We start from the raw sequence: 27,545 nt of genomic DNA on the forward strand, positions 1-27,545 counted from the left end.
AGGAAAACACCACTGTGCCCTAGACAAGGCCAAGTCAGCCACACACATCCAAATTCCGAGAATTAAGCATATGTCCCCAAGTTCACCCTGGCCTTATTTGAATCAACCAATGGGAACCCTGTAACTATGCTTCTTGCTTCTGTAACCGTGCTTCTGCCCCTGGGATCCTATAAAAAAAGTCCCCCTTTCCCTAGGAAGGCACGCAAGTCCTCCGAGAGACTTTGTCGCCCCAGGTACCTGTGCATCTCAATAAACCCTCTTGCTGTTTGCATCTGATCCGTGGTTTTGGTGTGTTCCTTGGGTCCGGGGTCTCTCCTGAGGGAAGGTCTCCCTTGGAGATCTTTCAGTAGAAGGGCAGTCAGTATGCAGGAGAGATGCGAATTCTCTCTGTCTCTCTTCTCTCATGCATGCACACTTGCACATTCACCACACTCACACATACTCAATGCATGTGTACTCACACATGTACACACACACACACACACACACACACACACACACACACACACACACTCTTAACCTTCAGAGATAAAATCTTAAAGAGTTCCAAATTCATCTCATTGACCCATGCTCCTCCTTCTCCTCTTCCTCCTCCCCTTACTTCTCCTTTCTCCCTCTTATCCCTCCATCCTTTCCTTTTACTTTCCTTTCTTCTTTTCCTGCTCTTGCAGGAAAACCAGAAGGCAGTTATCAAGTCCATTTTACAGGCAAGTAAACACAGGCTTCAAACGATTAAGGAATCTGCCAGAATACAAAGCCACGAAGCTGAAAATTCAGGATTTCAGATTACCAGCTTACTGTATAGAATGTCAGCTGCCGACAAAATATACCACCCCCTTCTGAAAGATAGATTTTGAAGGCTGGGGTTATGAGGAATGCATTCTATTCATTCAGCAAATACCTATTGAGTATGTACTGTCTACCAGGTGCTGAAATTGCCCCAATGGCATGAACTTTGGCCCTAGGGAGCTACATTCTCCTGCTTATCATCAAAAGAAGAGCCTACTGAATATGCTATTCAAGGGAGCCCAGAAAGCAGCTTCTTTTCTATATCTTTAGAGGAAACGATCTCATTTCTTTCCTAGGACCCTCCAAGAACCATGTGGTGACATGTAAAGAGGCTGGAGGGATAGCTATTAAGGAACACAGGGAAATGTACAGTGTGAAGCCAGGAGGAGGGAGAAACAAGTATGGCGGCCATCGTGTCTTCCTTCCTGGTCAAATAGGAGGGCTGAAAGAGTGGTGTATTCTTGTCCCTTCTCTACCCGAGGAAGCTGGGAGAGTTATAGCCATCCATAATACTCAACACACCTGCAGAGAAATCAAGTTGCAGAGTGTGGCTCCCACCCCTAGGCAGACTCCCAGGGTCCCAGGCAGCTGCAAAGACTTGCAGCCTCTGGTAGGCCCCACCTACACAGTGCAGAACAATGCCCTTCTCCCCGGGCTGCCGAATCAGCCGGGCTGGGATGCTCCAGTGAGGACAGTTAGACTCGAAGAGATATTTGGTTTACTCGGCACCTTGAAGGAAATCACGGAAGTTCAGGGAGAGAATAAAAATGGGGAGTTGGCAGAATAAAGGTGATAAAAATAGATTTTCCAACCCTGCGAAGATGAATCATTTTGCCACGGGGATTCGTGAAACGGTTTCAATTTGGTTTTCGATCCAGCCCCATAAATTTGATGAAGGGATATTTCCTTCCCTTGGCAACCAGTACCATGAAGTGTTCATTCAGTCTTCAGACAGCTTTGACGGGACTTGATTAGAAGATTGCTCCGGAATAACCTCCAGTCCTTTCTCTGCCTGCTACAAATATGGAGGGAGTTGGACAAGGACCAGCGAGTGAGGCTGGTTATCCAGCCCTTGAATCCAGAACCACTGCCTCTTCCTCCCAGCTCAGTTTTCTCCCTGATTATTTCCCTCTTTGTGGCCAGAAAAGGAGATTTTCACAATGCAAAGGCGGTAGCTGAGAAAAGAGTGTGAGAGAAGGTCCCAGGTGAGAGGTCTCTCTATAGCACCAGGTGCTGTCAGGAATGGCGCAGTGTGGGCATCAGTCTTTAAAACACAGCAGGGTTGCTTCTCCTTCACAAAATTCTTAACATTCTCTTGAGTTTGACAAATTAATGTATCTGTGCCTTTATTCCGCTTAGCAGATAAAGCCTCTTTAAAGCAACTGGCGGTGGGGAGGGGTGTAAAAAATAAAAATCCCTATCAAGGGCTAAGTGATAGGAAATTGATTCTGGAATTACTTTAGCTGTACTCATAAAAAAGTAATGTTTTAAACTAAACGTAAAAATCCGCACAGCCTCCTTCCTTCTCCCCAGAACATCCATCATATATACTTTCCAATAAGGGATCTTACTCACCCCAGCATGTCCTCATACTCTGCACTGAGCTCCAGCGGACTCACACAGAGAGATGGGAGGTGCACCTCCCGGCATGTGAGCCCCTCACAGCAGCCCAGATGCCCCTACATCCCCCTGCTCAGCAAGATCCTCACTACCACAGAGCCATGCTTGGAGCGAACAGGCTGCAAGAGCTGAACCGCTGATGCAGGAAGGAGAAGGAAGTGCTAGGGAGCCGATTGCCACATCTATTGGGAAGGGAGGCGGGGATTCCGCTCCCTCAGAGGAAGAGTCCCCAGGACACCCCCCACCCCACCCCCCGCCAGGCCAGACCCAGATACTGTTGTGCAAAACAACATGGTACCAGGCTCCGCAGGCACCCAGTAGGCTTGCAATACTGCCAGCCTTTCTGGGACTGGAAGTGTGACTCAGGGCACAAGGCTCGAGTTCCAACTCAGAGACAAACCAGCTGCAGGGGCTGGGCCAGTTACCACCGTCTGTGTCTCAGTTTCCCCATTTATAAAATAATAGTGCTCTGAAACAGTTAGATGGCTCCTAGTCCTGCAACCATGAAAACAAACATAAGCCTAACAAATAATATACACTGCTATGGTTTACCGAAAACATACTACATACCATTCACCATCATCTTACACATTTAATGTGTGTCAGCTTGCTTGGTCCCACAATGCTGAGATGAGATTTATTAGCTCCATTTTATAGATGAGGAAACTATCACATGCGCTCTGTGAATCCCCATGAACGTAAAAGATCATCATATCCATTCCGTGTTTTGAATTTAAATGGTAGCATTTAATCTCTGTGCTTGAAATTGAGATGACATCTGAGAATGGAATCCAGCGCTGTTGGGTGATTAATGTGTTTACAGTCTCTGCTGGTGTAACTCTGAGATACCAGTATTTACGGTTATAGCCGCTCATGCTACTGCAAAATCCATTTCCCACCTGTTGGTTTTTATTAAAACTCCATAAAGGGCATGAAATATTTCTTTGTGAAGATTCTAAAAACAGGGTCCTGAAATATGTGAGCAGAAATACTGTGTATGGATTTACTGTTTGGAATTTTCAGGTGCTATAAAACACAGTGTTTACAACCAATCCATCACTTATAAAAGTTTTTTCGATTGATAGGCCAGCAGAGTCTCTGGCAGTTTGCTATTTATTGATACCAATAGATCATCTAGTAGGCTGGCTTTTAACATTTATTAATAACTTCTGTGTTTCCTGGCCCTTCCACTGTTTCCTCCCATTATGCCCTCCTTTATCGTTCCTGTCATTTATTCTACATTTTTAAGTAAAATATTTACTTGAGGAGAGTTTTAAAATTTACAGAAAATTCGCAAAAATAAAAGAGTTTCAGTACAACCAAGGCCCCGGATCGCAATGCTTGGGATCATCCGTAACCATTGCTGAACAGATGCATGCAGAGTGCTGCAAACCAAACTGTGCTTCACTCCTATGGCCTTCTTTTTCCCCCCAATGTTCTTTTCCAGATCTTTGATACCATCTAGGACAGCACAATACATTGTCAGCTTGTCTCCATGACTTCCCAGGACTTACCTTGTTTCTGAAACTTGCCTGTTGTTTGTTTGTTTGTTTTTTGTAATGACCTCGGCAATTGTGAAAAGCTCTGGCTGGGTGCTTTCTAGAATGTTTTCTACTTGACTTTGCTATTTTTTTCCCTCCTGCTTAGCCATGTGAGGAAGACCATTAAGGTTAAGTACTATTTTTACAACATCTGTATCATCCACACTGCTTTTATTTTACATTTTGGGGGTTGGTTTTTCATTTTATATGAGGAGAGGGGGTGGCTGTCTCGTTATGATTTCCAGGCTGGTCTTGAACTTCTGGCTTCAAGCGACCCTCCACTCCTTGAGTAACTGGGACTATAGGTCTGTGCCACCATACCTATTAGTCATGACATTTTTATAAGCTTTGTATTTAAGTCAAACAGCAGCTTTATGGTAAGAAAAATTGAACTTTGAGAAAAAAAATAAGTTAAATAGTGAGGCCTTTACTTGGTTACCCTGTAGTTTACATGGTTGAGAAGACAAGAGAGAAACTAAGGCTCACATCCATTTTTAGATGAGTGTGGAACCCTGAAGCTTCTAGCGGGAAGCCAGTTAATTACTGGTAATAGGTGTCTAGCAATTCTTGTCAAAGGCTTGCCAAGACAAACTTCCTACAAAAACAGTCTCAGAGGAAGACGTACTGGAAGAGCAATGTTATTTCAGCCAGGTATGGCTTACTGTTTGTCTGATGCCTTCAAGTGGGTAGGGACATTATTGTGTGGGGTTTTTGATTTTGTTTTTTTCCTTGTCAAACTGTAGAACCCCCATGAGCTCAAGCTGGGAGTCCAAGGCAAGAACTAGTTCCATGGAAATGTCTTTATGTAAGCTGTGACTATGAAAAACAGGTAAGACTCAGACCAGAACATGTGTTCCTGCTCTTATATGTTTTTCCTCACAGGTCCTAATTAAAGGTTTTATTCCCAAGGTGGGGAGAGCGAGGAAGTGATGTAATGTCACAGGCTGCCGAACTCTGCCCAGCAAAAGATAAGGAAAAACAACTGGGCTCTTTCTTCAAAGAAAGGTTTGTTTTCTCTTCCTCCAGAGACAGGAAGAAGAAGAAAAAAAAAAAAACCTAAGGAAAGGATAAAAAAGCTTACCGAATTCTTATATATAACTCCCACCTTTGCAGAGACACAAAATGATGGTAGAAACAAGTTTGGAAAATAATTTATAGGGTATGAAGAGGCAATCAGACTCCAACAAGAGACTCTAGTCATTCACAGCACGTGTGAGTAAGAATTTAGGTGGCTGGCTGGCTTATTCACTGCAATGGGCTGAATTGTACCCTAACCCCTATAACTCAGAATCTGACTGTGTTTGACTTTAAAGAGGTCATTAAGGTACAGGAGATCATCTCGGTGAAACCCAAGCCAAGCTGTGACAGTGTTTTCATAAAAAGTGAAATGCAGACACAGACAAGCATGTAACAGTACAAAAGATGAGACCTCTACAGTAAAGAAAAAGTCTCAGCACAAACCAGGGCTCATGGCACCTGGATCTTGGACTTTCACGTTCCTCTAGAATTTTGAGAAAACACATTTCTGTTGCTCAAGCTACCCAGTGTGTGGTACTTGTTACAGTAGCAGAGCAGACCGACAGGCTCACCTGGCACCAACAGTCAAGGTCAAGGGGTAGGAGAAAGGCTGAGAGCATGAGCCTGGTGGGCATTACCTAACAAGCTGCCAGTCAGTTAGACAAAGGACTTCCAAAGTTTCCATCTGTCATGATTTCAAACTCCAACAACTAATGAATCCTCCTGTGGCTTCAAGTCCCTTTCGTCTCTCTCCTCATTCTTGAGTCCTTTCAGTACTGACCAAATACACCTGAGGTCAAGATTACAATTGGGGTGGGGGAAATTCAAAGTTTGCGATTCTAGGACAAGAAATTATTTGTTCTTGTCCATACTTAAACATAAAGATTTAATGCCAAAATTTTTCATTCATTAACTGAGTCCAAATGTTGTCGTTTTCCCTGAGTTTCAACCCAGTATATTCTTTACCCCGCCAAACAGCTGCTCATGACCGTCTCCTAGAGATAGCCAAGTCAGTACATCCAAAACAGAATTGATCTTTGTTCTTGGACCCCATTTCTCATTCCCCTGCTCCCACGATCCCTATTAATGGCATTAGCATCCTCCAAGTTGCTCAGGTCCAAAATGTGGATGTCATCTTCCTAGCATTATTTACTGTGTTTTACCAAGTCCAACACATACATATTTTTAACATCTGAAATAAAGTTGCATCTTTCCATTGCTGGTGCCTTTGCACTGTGCCATAATTGAATTGGCAGGTGGTTTTTATTAGCTAGGCTATTAAAAACTGTATGTCTTATAAAATGATGGCTATAAAAATCTGGAGACATAGTCTATCTTCTCAGGCCCATTCCTCCCGCTTTCATCTAGGCTTAGACGTGTGTCATCTCTCATTTGGATTTCTTGTCTCCTACTCAACTGATTTAACTCCTCATTTCTTTCCATCGCTGCCTCCCCATATTGTTAGTGTTTAAATCTGAAATGTCTTCCCAAAGCTCACGTGTTAAAAGCTTGGCCCCCAGCACAGCAGGGCTGAGAGGTGGGACCCTGAGAGGTGACTGGATCATGAGTATGAGAACTTAGACATGGATGAAGTCACAGCTGAACAGGCTAATGAGAGGCAAGCCTGATGGGAGGTGACAGGTCACCAGAGATGTGGTATTGAAGGGTATGTTTTCTCCAGTCTTTTCTCTGCCTGTTTGGTTCCTGACTGCCATGAGGATAGGAACACACTCCTACTTCCATAACCCCCTGCCTCCTGGCAAGCCCAAAGCAACAGAGTCAGCTGACCGTGGACTGAAACCTGTACAAATGAACCACAAAAAGACCCTTTTCCCTGTGGGTTTATCCCGGGTGTTTTGTCAAAATGACAGAAAGCTGGCTAGCCACACACAGCTGCAGAGTTATCCGCAGCACACAAGTCTTTGGCTTTCAAGAGATGAAAAGGGAACCAGCTCCATGTTGATGGCATTTTCGGCCTCAATGTACCCTTTCTGGTTCACTTTCTAAAACCGTGACTTCTCTCAGAGATGCTTAGCTCCACATACAGTATAGAAATCCTGGCCACTCACAGACAGCGTCTAAGCTCTTCTGGCTTGACCATCTACATTCCCAACAAGAACATCCTTTCCCCAACCTAAGGCCCGTTGTGTTCATGGGACTCTGGTGGCACCTCACCTGTCCAAAGCAGATTTTGACCTCAAGTCAACATACCTTCCTTGTTCACTGTTGCCTATTAGACTTTCTTAGCACTCTACAGTTGACCCAATGTTAGACTGGTTTATTTGCCTTCTAGAAGGAGGTCCCTTAAAAGTTAAAGGTTATGTCTTATCTCAGTGGATTCTCACTTGGAAGGCAAGAGAGAACAAACCATCTCTTTTTGATGCAATGTACAAAAAAAAAAATGAGGAAATAAGTTTGATGTCATACAAGAGAGACCATCCCAGGAAACAGTAATCTTTAAAGTCCTGTGACCTTAGGGAAATGTCTTCAGAAGACTAAGAGATTTACAGGTCAGTAGAGATGCTCCTCAATTTCCAATAAGAATAAGTCCTGACAAACACATCATAAGTTGAAAATGCAATAAACACATCTACCCCACCAAACATCACACCCAGGGACACAGAGCACAGTAGTATATGTTGTTTACTGTTATGTACTTGTGGCTGACTGGAAACTGTGGCTCCTGCCACTGTCAGGATTTAGAATGTCATACTGTACACCACCATTCCAGGGAAAGACCAAAGTAGAGATTCTACTGAGTGGACATCACTTCACATCATAGTAAAGTCAAACAACTGTGAACCAAATCAGTTGGAGAACACATGTACAACAATTTCATCCCCCGTGACATGAAAGTCTGATGGTTCCCAGGGACCACTTCTGGTTTGAGGCCCTTACATAAGCTCCTTCACTGGAATGTGGCTGTACCTGGTGACTTGCTTTTCATTAAATGAGTATGGCAGACGTGATGAAATGCCACTTCAGAGATTAAGGTATAAAGGACTGTGACTTCCACCTGAAGTGTCTGTGCTCTCTCTCATTCTCTCCCTTCTTCTTCTCTCCCTCCCCCTTTCTCTGTCTATCTCTCCTTCCTTCCCTCTCCTCATCTCTCCACTCCTCCTTTTAAGCAACTACTCTAACCCAATGGGAACTCTGGGAAAACCAAGGTTGTGAGTTTTAGCTACAAAGTTGGTAGGCAACTTGTTATACAACAGTGGATAACTAACAAACTCTCCAAATAAGAAAACCCAAAGAGAGGTCAGAAGTACAGCATGCGTCTAAGGAACAAAACTTTTTAAAACGTCTGCCCAAAACTGGACAAGGAGACTAATGTGTCAGTCTGATCTCAGCATATTAGTGAGCAGCCACAAGCTGCACACACAACACACAGTAGTATATGTTGTTTGCTCTTGTGTATGTGTGGCTGACTGGAAGCTATGGCTCCTAAGATTCAGAATGCCATACTGCACACCACCATTCCAGGGAAAGATCAAAGCAGAGATTCTACTGAGTGGGCATCACTTTTACGCTATGGTAAAGTTAAAAAAATAAATAAAGGGAACCAAAACAGGTGTCGAGTGTATGCACAACTCTTTCATTCCCGGTGACAGGCAGATCCCGACAGCCCCCTCTGCTTCACCAGTCATCAGAATGCTCCCTTAACCCATCTCCCTCACTGTGGAGAAAGCAAGTCATCATTTGACATGCGATGTCTGCATATTCATTGTGTAGCCATATCTTCTGGGTTGGGTCATAGCTTAATTGTGGTCTTGTTCCTGAAGAATCACAGATGTGATAGATAAACTTGGACTCTAATGTAGCCCACGAAGAACCCAAAATGCCTCTATTCTCATGTTCTTGGATTCAACTCCATATACATTTGAGAGCTTTATAAAAGTATAGGAAAAGATGAGGCCCAGAATGGTCTGCACGATTACAAGCTAATAGTGGAGAGGGCTGCAACCAGCATGCAGCCAGCAATGACCTGGAAGACATCAAATAAACTATTCCTCTTCCCAATTCATATTTCATCATTTGCCTTAACACAGGGCTGAATGTACCAAAATACAATACCCTCACTTTTTGTTGTTGTTGTTGATATTTCTGTTGATGGAGTACTCTTTTATGGATAAACCAAGTAAAATGCTAACAACCATCATGACTGCAGACTGGCCTTGGCACCATCTCCAACAGCAGTACATTGAACACTCCTCCTGTGTACCATGTGGGAACACAAGCAAGGCTTCTCACACTGTGCCAGAGATGAGGATGAAAGAAGACATGTCACTGAAGTCACTTCTAGCTGAGATACCCCACAAGATCTATTTACTTTCCTCAGTGAAACATGCTTCCTTCACAAAGAACAAAGAGACAGACTCTCTCTCTCTCTCTCTCTCTCTCTCTCTCTCTCTCTCTCTCTCTCTCTCTCTCGTGTGTGTGTGTGTGTGTGTGTGTGTGTGTGTGTGTGTGTGTACATGCACCCATGTGAGCATACCTGCATACAGAAGAAAAAGGAAGATGTCATTTTAGGAAGTTTTGTTGTATGCTCTAAGTAGAATCATGATTTTTCAAAAATTCTTTAGCAAGACTTCCTGATATTAAAAAAATTCATTTTTGTGTATGAGTATTTTCCTGCCTATATGTATGTGCACCATGTGCAAACCTAGAGTCCATGGAGGCCAGATCCCCTAGACCTGGATTCATAGCCAGTTGTATCCACCACACGGAGCCAAACCAGGATTCTCTAGAAGAGCAGCAACTGCTCTTAAACACCAGCCGCCTCTCCAGCTCCCAGCAAAGAATTTTTTTTAATGCTTTCTTATTATTATGGGTTGTCAGACTACACGTCACTGACTGTGATTCCTGGAATGTGGCCATGTTGAGCTTGATTTAATAGGGCTGACAGAAATACTTCTTGTAGGGTCCACAATCTCCAGCCTTCATTAAGCGAACACATCTGAAACAAGAAGGGTAGTGGTCTTCTAAAACCACGTGAGCTCTGCCTGGAGGTCAAGACTTCCAAACATTGCACTCAGGTCTACGTGATGAGGTCTGGAGGAGACAGTATGACAGGGTGGAAAATCACAGAACCCGAAGCTGAGTAAACCCAGCTTTAAATTCCTGCCCTGTCTCTTATTAACTGGAGAGGAGAGTGAGTAAGATGGAGTGAGCTGTAGGTCCTGAGATCCAACCAGGGTTCAGCAAGGATGACATCTCAGCATGAATGAGAGGAGTAAGAACCAGTGTGGTACCATACCTGGTACAGAATAGACATTTAACACGCGAGTGTATACTCCGTGATGGCTACACTCTGGTCTTTCTCATAGCCTACTTTGCCTCCCTTGTGGCCGAAAATAATGACTTTAATTGGAATAGAGACAGAAGTAAAGAACAGAATTTGTGTTGAGATTTCTCTGAACTAGCCCATAAGATGAACTGTTGGAGGAGGAGGAGGAAAGTGCTAGAAATTCTGGGAGAAGTGATAAACTATCTACCTCAAAGACAAGGTGCTGGTGAGAGTGGGCTGGTACATGGGAGCTCACCTCAGGGTAGGTTCTAAGGGAGACCTCTCATTGGCTGGTGGACACCCCAACACCTGGGGCCCAAGGTTATTATCTTGTCCTTTTCCTACAAAGATGAAGTTTGCGTAAGGCTTTCACACCTGCTTTCACAGCTTCATAAACCTACCTCTTGTCTAAAACAATGTGTTTAATCTTCTTACAGTCTGGAAATCTCTACGGCCCTTTCATCAATCTCCCTGCTCTGATCTCCCTCAAACAATAAGACATCAACCACGCCACAGATGCCTTCTGAAAGCTCTCAGAAGTCTGCAGAGTCTCCAGAAACTTACATTTCATCCATTCCAGGAAGCTCAGCTCTACCCATACTTGAAATAGTATCTTGGTTAGAGAAAAATGCATCCTTTATCAAAAAAAAAAAAAAAAAAATTAGTTCTGAGTCTAGGGAAGGCAGACTTTGCCTTCCCCCTTGCTTAAAGAATTCAAAATAATCTGTCATGAATCCCCCATGTCTTCAACTGGGGACAGTGGGACAGGTAATGGAAGAGTGGCTAGGATTCAGCACACTCCTTAGCTTTTACTGTTTGACTAATCTGGAGTGAATAACTCCCCCAATACATGCCCTCATGTCTGCATCTATAAAACAGATGTAACTACAATGTTTTTCCATCTGAGAGGTTTTTTTTCCCTAAGATCAGTTTCATCCTTGTGGTCCTGGATGCAAAACCAAATGAATAAGATAGCTCTAAGAAGGTTCAGGACTTGAGGTAGCATCCCCCAGTATCATCTATTTCTAGTTGTACTTCTCATGTGCATATGTAAATGGATGTTAAAAAAATAAATCCCAGTATCCAAAAGATCCAGCTGCAAACTCCCATAGTAAGCAAGGACTTGGTGTTCAATGGCCTTCAACATCCTCTAACGACCCGCTGACTGGAACTTCAGGACATGACTCAATTATGCAATGCTGATGAGCTGGCAGACTAAAGGGATACTTAAAAAAAAAAAAAATCTTTGGTAGGCCAAGCTCTGAATTTGAGGTCTTTCTCTCTGGCAGCAGCAAACGGTTTCACTAACACCTAAAGAAGAATGTAAGCATCTGCAGGCAGTCACCACACAGCTTCAGATGTCAACGTTACAGAAGGAACCCAGACCTGGATCCAGGGTCTGTGTTCTTGCCAGGAAATGCTTCTCAGCTACTTTGTTTTAACACCTTCGCCACCCCCCACTCCGAATTCTCTGTAGCCACAGCTCAGGAGGTAAAATACACCTATTCGTGTCTCTGTAAATCTGCATGTGTTTGTAATTCTGGACTGGTATGTGAAAACACCCTTGGCTATTTATCTTCAGGTTGAGTGATTGGGCCATCTTACTGGATTGCTGGATTGACTTTTCAACACTAAGCAGTTAGGTGACACACAAGCTCTCGCACACACACACATATACATAATGTATACACACACACACACACACACACACACACACACACACACACACACACACATAAAGATAGTTTCCCCACCCTGTCTCTTGGTACAGAAAACGCTCAACACACTTCTCAGGAGACCTGAGGCTTCTTGATCAATAGTTGGCTGGTGGTCTGCCAACTCCCTGGCAATGTAAACACCAACCTGGAAGTCTTCAGGCACATTTGAGGTATTCTCTGCCTTTTCCTTAGTGTCATGAACACGGCAGGGAAAGACAGGGAAGAGTTTCCTCCATGTTGTATTCTGATTGAGACCATTTCAGGTTTAACTAAAATTTGATCTCTCTGATGGAGAATTCCATGGAAAACCACCCAACTCTACCCTAGGAACCTGAGGACAAGATACCCTAGATAACTTAGCTTCTGTTAAACTGCCTGCTTGTGCAGGACTCCCTACAGCTAACTGCTTACCTTAGTTTCTGTTAAACTGCTTGCTTGCATAAAACCTCCCCCTGCATCTGCCAAGTGAACTATCAGGATTTGTTTTTTGCTTTTGAAAACCCCTTAGCCTAAACACTCGGGCCTACAGTTGGGCCCTAAATACCTAACTGTAGTCATAGCTGGCTGGAATAAAAACTTTCAATTGGCTGTCAGCTGTAGCTGATTCATCATCTCTGGTGAGCAACCCACAATCATAAATGTAAGGAGGAAGGAAATATCATTTGAAAAATATACCTAACACAAGGGCAACAACCTAGAATATATTGCTTATTTGGAGTCTCCTCTTATAAAACAGAATTTTCTTTGAATCTCCATCTTTGTGCCAATATAAAAATTTGCAAACCTACCCAAACAGTTTCAATGCTACCATAACCTCATATATTTAATTGACATTAACAATGTTGCAGGGCATAGGCCTGCTGCTTTGCGGCATGTGCCTGCATTTGGACTTGTCTTACTATCTCTTCAGAATTGTGGTTTGTTTGTTTTGTTTTTCCGTTTTTGTTGTTGGTTTTTTTTGGTTGGGTTTGGTTTTTTCTGTTTTTTTCCAAGACAGTGTTTCTCTGTGTGGCCCTGGCTGTCCTGGAACTCACTCTGTAGACCAGGCTGGCCTTGAACTCAGAGATCTCCCTGCCTCTGCCTCTGCCTCCAGGTGTGCACCACCATTGCCTGGCAGAATTGTGATTTTTAATGTAACATTGTGCCAACTGATGGCCATCATTGGTATGTGTGATCATAGCTAATTAGCATTTAAAGCCATATGGTCTTAGCATAAATACTAAACACTTACAGGCCTTTCATTTCAGGTTGTTACACCATCTTACTCTCCAGAGTACATTTAAACAGATCTGGCACCTATCTTTCTCATGCATTAACCTATTTTCTTCAGTATCAGGCATGGCCTCCATATTCTGTAAAGAAAGATATTAAGAGACTACACCCACTCCAGGGATCACACAGGTGGTTTTATGTTAGATCTTGATAAATGAACAGGATCTTGTCAAACAGAGTAGAAACACTGACAATTGCTTAAACATTGGGGCAGTTAGTGTGCTTAGGAAAGCATTTTCTTTCTTTCCTTTTTTCTTTTTTCTTTTTTCTTTTTTTTTTTGGTTTTTCAACACAGGGTTTCTCAATGTTGCCTTGGCTGTTCTGGATCTCCCTCTGTAGACCAGGCTGGCCTCGAACTCACAGAGATCTCTGCCTGCCTCCCCCTCCCCGGTGCTGGGATTAAAGGTGTGTGCTACTACAGCCCAGCAGGAAAGCATTTTCTAAATGCTCAACTACCAAAGTAATTTACCGAATACTTGACATTAACATATTAAATATGGTCAGAAGACAGTAATTTAGTAAGAAAGGTGTAAGTGACAAAGAGTGAAAACAAGCAGGGAGATGTCAGCTAGAAAAGATCCAGAACACGGGGGAAAAAGAGAAAGAGAAGTCCACTATACAAGCAGAACAGCTGAAGACCCCCTGCTTACGTCAAACTTCCTGACATGGAAGGAACACAGTGTCTATGGTAAACAACAGCAAGGAGGCCTGGGGAGCTGGGCCACAGTCAGAGTACGGACTCTAGCAAGCCTGGGCACCCGAGTTCGAATCTCCAGCACTCACATACAAAGCCAAGCATTTCTGTACAAGCTCGCAAACCCCAGCAAGCTCCAGGTTCCGAGAGGCACACTGTTTTGAAGTAGTAACCCGAAGAGAAATAAAACAAGACACCCAAAGTCCTACTCTGGCCTCCTTAGCTGTGCACATGGGCATGTACACACAGATATTCCTAAGCATGCACCATACAGCATACTCTGCACACATGAGTACTACCCAAAAAAGAATATCAAAATAAATGTATGTACTTAAACATGTACTACTACTAAAACTACTCACGAGTCACATCTGAAATTAAAGTTTCCACTACCACCCCCCTTTCCTTTAGCTACTGTGTACAGAACCGTATGCAGCTCATGAGTGTGTCCTGGGGCCTCCTTCACTTTGTACTTCATCTTATTCCTGGGACATTAATTCTCAGAGCTCTAGGGTCAGCAAGGTCAGAGGCTGCCCCAGGCTCAAAGCCAAGGAGATACACATCAGTCCTAAGGACCATAGCTTCAACATCTGGAAGAGATGGCTTTAATAAAAAAAAAGTTCTAAAATAATGGATGTACATACATACTAACATATGTGATCTATCAATAATACTCATATATTATACGCTTAGTAGAATTAGTTACAACCATTCCTCCTAAGTTTATCTATCTACCCTCTCCCTATTTATTAGCTCACTTGGCTACATGATTCTGACAGACAAATTAGATGGAATTTTAATGACTAATCGCCAACGCTCTACCGACCAATCTAGGAATGAAAGTGTACCCACAGAAATAGCAATTCTTAACGAATGAATCCAGTTTGTTTAACTCACTGATATCATGCCTTCCCACCAGGACCCCCACAGTCTTCGAGCACAATAGCTTCTCGTCACATCTAATTTTAACCAGTCACCATGATATAACTAAGAAACATTAAAACAATCAGCAGGGCCTATGCAGGAGCCAGCCTAAATTCTTGACATTTTTCTCATTGTTTTCCTGCAAAAACACAGGCAGGGAAGGTAATAATCAAGGAAACGAATCTGACCAGGCCACACATCTGTGTGTGTGTGTGTGTGTGTGTGTGTGTGTGTGTGTGTGTGTGTGTGTGTTTGTGTTGTAGCTCCTTCAGGAATTAAGATTTGGTCATCTTCTTGTTCTCCATTTTTCCTTTTATCTACACAAAGGTAGTGTCAGTTAAATGGCTACTATAAATGGCTAAGAGTTACAGAACACATTAATACCTGAAAGCTATATCCTGTCTGATCTGATGTGAACATGGGAATTCTACAGATCTCATGAGTGGGCATAGAAGTGCTGGGGCCATTCTTGCATGGTTCACCAGGTAACAAACACTGGTAACCTTGGCATGAGTTGTCTTGGGAAGAGTTGGTTTGCAACGAGCCAGTGCTGAAACATTTAAACCAACATAGAGTTTTAACACTGAAAAAGGCAATTTCGTATGAAAGTGATATTTCTCCCCTTGCAAGTTCTCTGTTTCCCCCTCCTCCATTAAGTGGAATGTAATGAGGCTCTCAAGAGGGGACATGTAATTCAAATCACATTCCCTTCCTGGGTCAACCGGATTATCAACCTCTTGCCCCAAAACAAATTTACCTCTTTAAGACTGGAGGACTTTATCACTCTTGGGAAAAATATAAACAATAATTAAGATGCCATTTGGACATGGCTGGAATTTTTCATGTTCAAGGGATCTCAGAGTGGAGTAGAGTCGATGCATTCGCATGCAAGTAGAATACATATTGCAGGAAAGAACTGTGATCAATAGCACTAGTGTGACCCTGAGGTTAGAGCAAAGGAATATTGGAAAATAAATCTCCATTGTGGATACTCACCAATCCTGCAATGGGGGTAGGCAATCTATTGACCTTTTTAACAAGTCCTGGCTTTATAGCATTCAGCAACCTGTCATGAGAAAGGCAGAATGTCAGGTGAGTCATAAAGCAAGAGGGATCACACAAATCACCTGGAGCCAGGGCTATGGCTAAACTGCGGACTAGGAAAAGCTGGGGTTTCAAGCATGCCATAAATCCTGATTATCTACCAGCCTCCCTCTGTAAGTCAAGAGCTCTGCCAACATCCAGTCTGTGGACAGCAAGTGGAGTCACAGAGTTTGGAAAGTTAGGAGAGGAGAAAGGAAAGAGCCTGAGAAGTGTTTCATGGGAATGAAGATGTGAGGTGGGCCAAGGCTAGGAGAGAACTGTCTAGAACCAGAGCCATGTACTGCAACCCAGGGTAGGTAAGGCATGTTGCCAATTCTCCTGGATAAGGCAAGGACCTCTCCAGGGACAGACTAGGTTCAGAGACCAACATAGATCTTTGCAAATGATTTGCCAAAACAAATTCCATCTCCAGCCCCTATTTGTGCTTTGAGGAGAGTGGCTTGTTAGATGTGGTTGAGCTTCATTTAAAAATGGAAGAGTGTATTTTCTAAGGGGTTAACCACTCACATCCTGAGGATCTGAAACAAGGTTGACCACGATTCCCTAGGTACCAAAAAATTTACTTGAGCAAAAGATTTTTCAGGGCAAGCTTAAGTGCATGTAAAAATGGAATTACCAGCAAGAGAACACAAGAGCAACTGAGCTGCGGTCTGTGGGAAATATAAACTGAGTGTGAAGAGCAGTAAGAATGGTAAGCAAGCTGTAAAATGAAAACATGGTTAGCATCAGGGAAAAGGTAGAGGGCAGTATTTACAAAGTGGGATGCTCATTAAGGACAGTAAGGGACCATAGAATGTAAGTACTTATTTAAGAATTAGGCAACTAGATGATTTACCTCAGAATACTACATAAAGAGAAATTAGAAGCTGATTATAACTCAAGGATCAATAAGCTACAAACCCATGGGCCAGGGGTACCCAACACCTGCTTTGTAAATGAAGTTTTACTGGCACACAGCTGCAACCAAGGCCATTTGTTATGAATGATGTACAGCTCCTCTTGTCTCTAGCCACAGTGTTCAGTGGGCAGAGGGAGAACATAAGGCCTGCAGAGTGTGTGTGTGAGTTTCCCTCTGTGGCCCTTTACAGAAAAGGTTTGCTGACTTCCGCTCTTCCTGCAATCCAAGATCACAGTAAACACTCCAGGCCCCACGCTTGAGAGATTCTACAGGTCACACTAACAGAGATTCAAACACTCCACACAGATGGCGACAGCCTGTAGCAGTGGGACAGGACACTGACTTTTACCGAAGGGCAACACAAGCTCTCCGGATACTTCGTTACAAATCCCACTCACTGCTCCAGCATGGAATGCTCAGAGCAGGCATGGGGTACTTAGTTCACTGAGGCCAAGGTGGCTACTCTTTTCCATGAACCGAGTTAGGTTAGCCATGCCTTTAACCTTTTTGAAAAAGTGTTTCTATAAAACCTATTCTGGGATTGTTGGCATTTTGAGTTGGAGGTGACTGCCCATTTTATTGCACAGAAAATTGAGGTCTAGTATTGCTGAGTTACTTCCCCAGAGATGCTCAGAAGCCTCACTGGGCCCAGGATCCACATGACCTAGGTCAGTATGTTCTCTTGGATAGTATTAGAATCCCATATCTTTGGGCTTAAAATATACAGACATAAGGTTTCTGAAGCAAAAAGAAAAAAAATTAAATAATTTATTGATTTAATTAATCTTTCTTTCATACAATATATTTTGATCTTGTTTTTCTGCTCCTCCAACTCCTCCCAGAACCTTTCCAGTTTCCTACCCACCTAACATTATGTTCTCTCTCTCTCAAAAAAAGCAAAACCCCTATAGAAACACAAAAACAAAAATCAAAACAAACAAGCAAAAGATCAATAAAATAAAACAAAAAATGTCAAAACAAAACAAAAAGTCCACCAAAGGGGGGAGGGGGGGGAGAGAGAGAGAGAGAGAGAGAGAGAGAGTGTGTGTGTGTGTGTGTGTGTATATGTGTGTGTGTGTGTGTGTGTGTGTTGGCCAACTACTCCTGAGTGTGGTGACTTCCCTGGACTGTGGTTGACAGAAGTAGTGAAGACTGATTTTTTTTTCTTAGCCACCAGGTATCAATTACAATTAGCTTCTTCGTGGGGGGACTCCATGGTCAATTAATCTTGTTAGTCCTGGGATCCTTTCCGACTTGGACCAATGCAGGTCTTATGCATGTTGCCATGGTGTCTGTGAGTTCTTATGTACACTGGTCCTGCTGTGTCTGGAAGACACTGTTTCCTTGGTGGCCCATCACCCTAGCTCGTACTATCTTTCCTCCTCCTCCTCTTCCTCACAGACCCCTAAGCCTTTTGAAGGAAGGGGTTTGATGAAGACATCCCACTTAGGCGGGGTGATCCCATGCCTCTTACTCTCTGTACAGGTGAATGGACAGAATTCTTAACATGCATTACTTTTTTAGTAGCTCTTCATAGTGTCACTTAAAATAGAATTGTAAAATATATGTGTACAGTAGTGACAATTCAAAGGTGGTCAAAAGGATACATGGCAAAATGTATCACACTTGCTGTTGCTATGCTCCCATGGGGCCTCAGTCTATTCCCCAAGGCAATGTGAAAAAATTACAATGGAAAAAAAATTTAAGTACACATATTTTTTTAAAGGCAGGTATATATAGCCTACACCGTATCATATCATATCATATCATATCATCATATCATGTCATATCATATCATACACAGTCCTACACCTTGTCTTAACAAAGTAGTCATCCTTCAGTATCCACAGGGGATTATTTCCAGGTCCCCTTTGAGTACCCAAATCTCTAGATTATCTAGTTCTGTATATAAAATGTCATTTCTTCATTTTTCACATACTTTAAACGATCTTTACTTATATTAACACAATGCAAATACCAGGCAATAGTTCTTATACTGTATTATTCAGGGAATAATGACAAGAGAAGAGAGTCTATACGTGTTCAATGGGGATATGACTTTTTCCCCTAAATATTTTTTATTGTGGTTGACTGAATCCATGATGAAGAGCCTATGAATACAGAGCCTCCAACTGTGTGTCCTAGAGGTTGGACAATCTACTCTGGAGAGTACATCTTACCAACACATATGGAGGCTATGTCCTTCTTAATAAGCACAGAGGATACTGGAGCACTAACTGGGGGGGGGGGGGGGGGGTGGGAGGGGGGAGCATTCATTCTGTGGACTGCCTGAATACAACACCCAGCTGGGTCCTTTTCTAGTGGTGTTACTGACGCATTTGTTAACCTGTTTTATCAGCTGTAATACAGGTTCACAAGTGGCTATAAAGGGACGGAAAGGGAGAAATTAGTACAGAGCCCAGCCCATACACTTTCCATAAACACTTCCCCATGTTTCTTTGTAAGTTTTTCAGCCATTGTAAACGGACTGACAGAGAGCATTTTAGACATACCATTTGTTTAAATCATTTTGGATGTCAAAAAAGTCAAATGAAGCTGGGCGGTGGTGACGAACACCTTTAATCCCAGCACTTGGAAGGCAGAGCCAGGTGGATCTCTGTGAACTCAAGGCCAGCCTGGGCTACCAAGTGAGTTCCAGGAAAGGTGCAAAGCTACACAGAGAAACCCTGTCTCGAACACCCCCCACACACAAAAAAGTCAAATGAAATAGTATTGCCACTATGTTTTAAGCCATATTGCTAAGTAATGAAAGCAGAAAAAACACCTCTCCTCCATTAACGCGTTTGCTAAAAATTCTTCTCAAAAGGCATCCTTTGTCTTCTGCTTCCAAGGGACTCATTGGTACTTGTAGTAATGATGGCTCTAACTCACTCATGTTTTATAAATTCATCATTACTTCAATCCTTCATGGAGTATTCTGATGACAGGCATTTCACTAACCCATGAAGATGTCCAAAAGGTAACGAAATAAAGCAAACTAAATGCTGCACTTTAATGAAAAGAATGACGGAGTACTTCAATCCCTCTCAAAATGTTTCACTAAAAACCAAATAAAATAAAATAATGAAAATGGAAGGCCACATTGCTCTCTTGCACATGTGGGATATTTTCAAGACTGTGCAGCTGTGTTTTTTCATGTAAACAGTCTCTTGGTTCTGCACAGAATTTACAGTACACAACAATAAAAGATAACATCAAATTCAGATTGTAGAAATGCCCAGCACCTGGATTTGATCTTGTACTTTGCCTTAAACTGAGGAAAAGTTTCTGTGTAGTAGGAAAACAATGAGACATGTAACAGCAGCTATGAGGAAGAATATTCATCTATAACTTTACTTAAAGCCACAAGTGCCCCCCACCACCACATAAGTTTATGAACAATCTGCTATTAAATGATAGCATGGTGATATTTTATATTTATGTCCCTTTTAAGGTGATTACTCAAAAGCCTTGTCCCAAGACAGAGGTTACATGCATATTCCACCATGCCTATAAAGGAAAAAAACTAAGACATCCCAAGAGACACAGCTGGTAATTTGTCCAGGACAATCTTCACCTTTTGGGATGGTTATTTATGCTACAGTTTGCTCCTTTAGAAAGATCAGCTTCGAGCTGGAGAGATGGCTCAGTGGTTAAGAGCACTAACTGCTCTTCCAGAGGACATGAGCTCATTCTCAGCATCCACAGGGCAGCTCATGACTATCTGTAACACCAGGTCCAGAGGATCTGACAACCTCACACAGACATACATGCAGGCAAAATGACAGTGCACATGAAATAAAAATAAATTAATTAAAAAAGAATGCTTTCCAAAGAGAGTTTTGGAGGGGAGGGGAGAGGAGGGGAGGGAGGAAGAGAGAGACAGAGACAGAGACAGAGAGACAGAGAGACAGAGACAGACAGACAGACAGACAGACCAACTTCAAAGCACAACAAAGAAGAACAATGTCAAAATATCATGGGGTAAAGGCCAGCCACAGTGGCACATGGCTTTAATCTCAGCATTAGGATTATATATATGTATATATGTATATACACATACACACACATACATACATACATAATACACACACACACACACACACACACACACACACACACACACACACACACACATATACATACTGGGGTAAACCTATAAGAGTGAACAGAAATAGAAGCGACTGTCTGTTATGAGGATGATACATTGAAGACACATCATGTCCTTGCTCTGCCTATGGATGATCTACGACATCAGGAGCAGGAATTCCAGGGACTACTGTCCCACCTGTGGGGAATCCTTTCCAAAGCCTTTAGCTAGACTGCCTTGGAGGTAGTTTCCTCTCTCTCTCTGGTAACATATCCTCTTTGTACTCTTTGAAAGATAATTCGGGGCTGAGCATGGAGGTGCCACCTGCAATCCCAGTGCCTGGAAGACTAAGGGAGGATGAGGGTGAGTCCCAGGCTAGCCCGTTCTATAAACTGAAATCTTGTCTCAAAACTTTTTCTTTCTTTCTTGGAAACTGGTATAATTTTACACAATAAAAAAATGAAAGTATTAGGTCATCCTATATCTTCAGGCTAAATATATCCATATTATAAAACCATTAATACAAAAAATGATGAAGACAAAAGGACCAACTTGAAGGAACTATTGCCAGAGACTTACTTAACCAGCGATTCTTTGTCAAGTGTTAGTGGTGCATGGCATTCTAGGCGAACAACAAGTGGACAAGAAAAGGCTTTGTTCTTTGGTACAAATGTGTGAGGGGAGGAGAAAATAAGTAAACAAACAAAAAGGAATCTTCAGATAATCATAAACACTTGAAGACCAGCCTAGTGACCAGTCATGTGATTAATACTTCAACTGATGGTCAGAAGGCTAAGCTCTTAGAAGGTAAAATTTAAGAACAAAAAATTGAATGCTACAAAGCCCCCAAGCGAGATGCAGGCAGCAGTTCCAAACAGACTGAGTAGCTAACCAAGAGGCCTGGAAGAGTAGGGCCGGTATACGTCAGGGATGCTCAGCAGCTCAATACAGCAGAGCATGATGGGTAGGAGGAAGTGGTCCACCACTCGAGGACCAGAGTGTAAGATGTCCAGGTGAGGTGTCATGATTGTTTTTTCCAAATTCAATAGGAAGCACTTTCAAATTGAGGCTGAAGTAACCTACTTCAAATGTGTAAAACACCATTTGTGAATAAGTGTAAAGATAACTTTACAATCATATATATAAAGTGATGTGTATTACAGAAATCAGAAAAAAATAACAAAGAACCCCAAATCATGCAAATAATTTATGGCACTCGGAGTGAAGAGCCCAGCGAGACAATGACCTTGGGAGCCAGCAGGCTTAAGTTCTAACAGGCAAATTCCATACTCATCAACTCTAAGTTACTGGGAAGCCACTCAGCAAGTTTCCCCCTTCATAAAATGGGGATGCAAAAGCCCTCACCTCCATCTAGGATGGTGCTGAGCTTCCAGCTAAAGCTCCCTGTGAGGCTGTGATAAATGCAATTTGCCTGCTTCTTTATTTTGTAACTGAGCATGTCCCTCTGCAGCAGGCACGTCCAAGGGGTTTCATTTCAATTTCCCATTAGCCAGCTGCCCAAGCCTAAAATGACTTTTAGTTTCTCTCATTGGCCAAAGATAACTGGATAAAGATCTCAGAAAAATGAATTATATCAACTGATATATACCACCTGCCTTGCAGTGTATGTCTGGTGAAAAACACTGATTAAGAAGGCTGAGCAGTGGTGGCACACGCCTTTAATCCTAGCATTGGGGAGGCAGAGGCAGGAGGATCTCTGTGAGTTCAAGACCAGCCTGGACTACCAAGTGAGTTCCAGGAAAAGGCGCAAAGCTACACATAGAAACCCTGTCTCTAAAAACCAAAAAACCAAAACCAAAACAAAACAAAAACAAAACAAAACAAAACAAAACAAAACAAAATACTAAGAAAAACTACTATCTTGGACAATGCTCAATTATGGGGAAAAAATTAACATCACTGAAGGTAAGTAAAAAGAAAGGTGCCTCTTCTGGTACAACTTAAACCATACACCCTAAGCTTACACTCTAAATCCAACACACTGTGCTGGTTAGTTTCATGTCAACTTGACTCAGCCAGAGCAATCTGAGAGGAGGGAGCCTCTGTTGAGAAAAATGCCACCATGTGACCAGGCTCTAAACAAGCTTGTAGGGCATTTTCTTAACTTGTGACTGATATGGGAGAACCCAACCTCTTGTGGGTGATGCGACCCCTGGGCTGGTGGTCCTACATGTTATGAAAAAGTAGGCTGATCAAGGTAGGAGGAACAAGTCAGTAAGTAACACCTCTCCATGGCCTCTGCACAGCTCCTACCTCAAAGTTCCTGCCTGGTTTGGGATCACGCCCCAACTGCCTTTGATCATAAACTGTGATATGTAAGAGTAAGTGAAATAAACCTTTTACTCCCCAAATTTCTTTTGGCCATGGTATTTCATCACAGCAATAGAAAGCCAAAATAAGACACACATTGTGACCCTTATGTCAAAAAGGCCATTCCACTGTTTCTTCATATACTCAACAAGTTATCTATCTGTTGATCATGCATGATATTGGCTCTGAAGCCAGGAGTGAGAAATAAAGGAAACCAGGGAAGTCCCAGGTCTCTGCCATGCAGTGCATGCTCACTACTGGATTTAAGAGCCATGGGAAGTCAAGGACTCTGCACATGTATGGTTCACTGTCATACCACCTATGCACAGCCACCACATGTCAAAAACATGTGTAGCATGTAATCCAGTAAACACAGTTCTTAAAGAGTAACTCATGATTGGACTCTTTAAAAAAACAAATATTGAGCCTGGAATGACACCAACATTCGACTCAACCACAGACTGAATTTAACAACATTCTGCCTCCCCATATGCAGGATGTGGTGGCCTCTCAGCCATTGCATAAGCATTGCTTTGTATTTATAAATACAAAGTGAAGATGATTTTTTAGACCTATAACAAAAAACAAACAAACCAAAATCCATCTCTAATCTTTGGCCTTGGAGAAAGAACGTCTGTTTCTTCTCAGAGGTTATACAAGAACTCTGGAAAGTGGCACAAAACCATGTGATGCTACAAAGATTCTGTCCAGACATAGTGAACTAGCCCACACAGACAGACTGCCATCAGGCTGTAATAGGAAGAAAGTAAAAAGTAAGATGTAAAGGACTAAGAATTTCAAGGAGTATTGAACTTACTCTACAAATGATTGGCTTCAGAGATCCAGGCTTTGTAATTATTCTAGAGTTTGGGAGAGGGCAGTTATAGACCTCAAACATTAGGATGGGAAGTTTAGGCTTCATTTCATAGGAAATCACTTTGTCCTTTACAACAATACATTACATCATCATCTCATTAGCTTGGTTTGTACAGCTGCAATTGGGAACAGTGATGACAAAATGGCCCATTTTTGTGTCCTTTTTCATTTGGCTCAAGAGTGTTTTTCTACATGGTTTCCTTGATGGTTTTCTGGATTTGACTGTGAGACCTGAATGAAAGGACAGGCGTTTTCATTTAATCTAACATGGCATCTGGTTTCAAACCTAAGCACATGATCAATGCAACCTTGACCACAAACCCGTTACAGATGTCATTTAAAGTTTTCTTTCTAGAGTTGCCTTGGCAGAACCAGGAACATTAACAAACTCTTAAGATTTGGGGAGGGGGAGGAAATTACTAAAAGAAAAGGAAAAGCAAAACCTGAGCCAAGGAGAAGTTTCATGTGAACAAAATACTGTTGGAATACAAACTGTCATCATTAACATCAACCAAATGTTTCGAAGGTGCTGCGTTTTGTCCAGACTGGGTGACAGGTAGGCCACGTTTAAGCCACCTGCCTTAAGCTAATGGAAAACAACACAGGAGCTTTCTTTTTTTGTTGTTGTTTCTGTTTTTGTTTTTTAGAGCTGAGGACCAAACCCAGGGCCTTGCACTTGCTAGGCAAGCACTCTACCACTGAGCTAAATCCCCAACCCCACAGGAGCTTTCTAAAGAAGGTCTCTGTTGACTTGAAGCTAGGAAGTTGATCCTGGGCCCACGAAGTGGAGCTGACCAACACTGTTATTCTGACAGAACTCCAGTGTTAAGAGTCTGTCCACCGACCCTCCACACTTTTCTTCTTTCTCTCCCAGACAGACTAAGGTACATTCTCCAGCCTCCTTTCTCATTCACTATAGGAACGTAACAGACTTTTGGCCAATGGAGTTTGGGCAGGAGTTATATGGCTCACCCAGCCTAGTCCTAAAACCCTTACAGACAATTCTTCATTCTTTTTCCTCACCACCCACTAGTTTTGGTTGGCTTTACCTCTAGCCTTCCCTAATGCCAAACTCAAGCTGCACAAAGGGGATCACATTTCTGTCATCTTAAACCACTGTGATGTAGTGTTTATTAGTTAGATGTCAACCCCGCATTGGCTCTCACTAGGAGGACTTCATTCTATGAAAGGTAAACCTATTTGGCAAATTATACCCAGGGAAATATTGTTCTCAAACTAAAACCAAACACCTGGTCACACACTTCCCTGGATCTTTCTATCATATGCTCTACAGTCACTGGAAGAAGTGAAAAGCATTTCTCTGCAGCTCCCAGGGTCCTTTGGGTCATTTTCAAGCTCTCTGGCCATTCCTGCTGTTTGGAAATTATGGAATCTGGGAACTAGAAGGGACCAAATAAAATGATACAGATAAGGAAAGTCACTTGTCAAGGCCAAGGCAACGTCTGAGGTCAGAGCTCCCACCCATGGAGTCAGTATCACAAACTCTACTTCTTAAATCCAGACAGGATCCTTTCCTATCACCCTCCAATTAAAAATATTTTATTAATTCTTTGAGAATTTCGTACAAATATCATGTGTCGTTGGGGATTTTTTGGTCTTTGGCTCTTTTGGGGGCCTGCCAACCAGCTCCCAAATAAATCATGCACAGAGGCTTATTCTTAATTATGAATGCCCGGTCTTAGCTCAGCTTGTTTCTTACCAGCTTTCCTTAAGTTATCCCATCTACCTTTTGCCCCTGGGCTTTTACCTTCCTTCTGAAACCTCATTTTCACTCTTACTCCGTGGCTGGCCCCTAGGGTCCTCCTCCTTCTCTGGCTGCTTCTTCCTCTCCTCCCAGATTTCTCCTCTGCATATCCTCTCTGCCTGCCAGCCCTGCCTGTCCTTTCTGCTGCCTTGCTATTGATCGTTCAGCTCTTTATTAGACCATCGGGTGTTCTAGACAGACACAGTAACACAGCTTCACAGAGTTAAACAAATGCAACATAAACAAAAGTAACACACCTTAAAATAGTCTACAACAATCAAGACCACATTAACACAACCTCACTCCACATCCTAACTCTTCTCGGATCTACCCCCAATTTCCCGTCCCCTCCCTCCTTTATGTTTTCCTTTAATTTCTTTTAAATAACCCACCACGTCCGATTTGTGCTGCCCATACACTCATAGGTGTGGGACCATCCACTGGAGCATGGCTAACCTATTAGGGGCCACACCCTTCCGGTAAACTGACCGCTGAAGCCGGCTACAGCTGTCAACAGATCCTCAGACAGGGTGGAGTCTCACGAGCCCCTCCCCACTCCATACTAGAACGCTAGCTGGCTTGTGGAGGCAGCTACAATTGCTGTTGAGGAGTTCATGAGTACAGCAGTTCTGACGTGGACAGAACAAACTCTTTCATGCCACTCCACCCTGACCTCTGGCTCTTTCGGTCTTTCCCCTACCTCTTCCATGAAGGTCTTGGGCCAAGAGGTGGTGATACAGATGTCTCATTTACGGCACTCCACATACTCCAGGGTTTTTGCACCCCAACAAATTATCCCCAGCCCCCACACTAATAAGCTGAGGATATCCACACATCTAAAACCCAAGCTTTAAACCAGATCATTCTCTCTTCCAAATGACAGCCAGGTTTTCTCTTGTCAGAGGATACCTCCCCTCTGAGCGGCATTTTTGTCCACTTGACAAACACTTGAGTCATCTGAGAAGAAGAAATCTCAGTTGAGGGATTGCCTCCATCCGATTGGCCTGTGGGCATGTCTGTGGACGCCTTCTTGATTGATGATTAGTAACTGCTGTGCAAGGCACGGCTCACTGCGGGCAGTACCATCCCCCTGGGCAGGTGAGTTGTATAAAAATGCAATCTTAGCAAGCCGGGGGAGTAAGCCAGTAAGCACAGTCCCTTCCTGGCCTCTGCTCTGGTTCCTACCTCTGGGTTTTTACTTGAGTCCCTGCCTTGGTTTCTCTCAATGATGGACTGCGACCTGTAAGCCAAATCAACCCCTTCTTCCTAGTTACTTCCGGCTAGTGTTTTCATCCCAGCAACAGAGAAGCGAAGTAATGAATGCACCCTTCAAACGCCTTCACCTAGTCATCAAACCCACATCCCCAAACCGCCTTTCCCACCAAGACTTCTACTCGAGGTCTCTTCTGCTTTTATAAGCTCTCAGTTTGAGATGGCACACGTGGTTAATGAACTGCGAAAATGGCAACACGGGAACAGAACTTAGTGTAGCTAAATAGAGTGGTATAAAGTTACATTGACACAGACAAGGATGCATTAATCACCATTGTGCCATGTAGTAATTATGTATTAATGACTGCAATTAGTGTTTCCTTCACAATGCTAAAAAACCCAGTGCT

The 27,545-nt window shown here is 42.9% G+C and overlaps 1 protein-coding gene across 9 annotated transcripts in view; it reads right to left on the bottom strand.

Moving 5' to 3' along the window:
* Positions 1 to 27,545, bottom strand: part of Limch1 (LIM and calponin homology domains 1) — a 316,282-nt gene that overhangs the window by 151,619 nt on the left and 137,118 nt on the right. For 8 of the 9 annotated variants that reach the window (XM_036200115.1, XM_036200124.1, XM_036200125.1 and 5 more), the window contains exon 3: positions 15,859 to 15,928. The exons of the other annotated variant lie outside the window; for it this stretch is intronic. In XM_036200115.1, the coding sequence (XP_036056008.1) occupies positions 15,859 to 15,928 (70 nt within the window). The remainder of the gene's footprint in view (positions 1 to 15,858; positions 15,929 to 27,545) is intronic. 9 annotated transcript variants of the gene reach the window in all.

The sequence above is a fragment of the Onychomys torridus genome, chromosome 10, assembly GCF_903995425.1.
Source record: "Onychomys torridus chromosome 10, mOncTor1.1, whole genome shotgun sequence".
In the NCBI taxonomy this organism is placed as follows: Eukaryota; Metazoa; Chordata; class Mammalia; order Rodentia; family Cricetidae; genus Onychomys; species Onychomys torridus.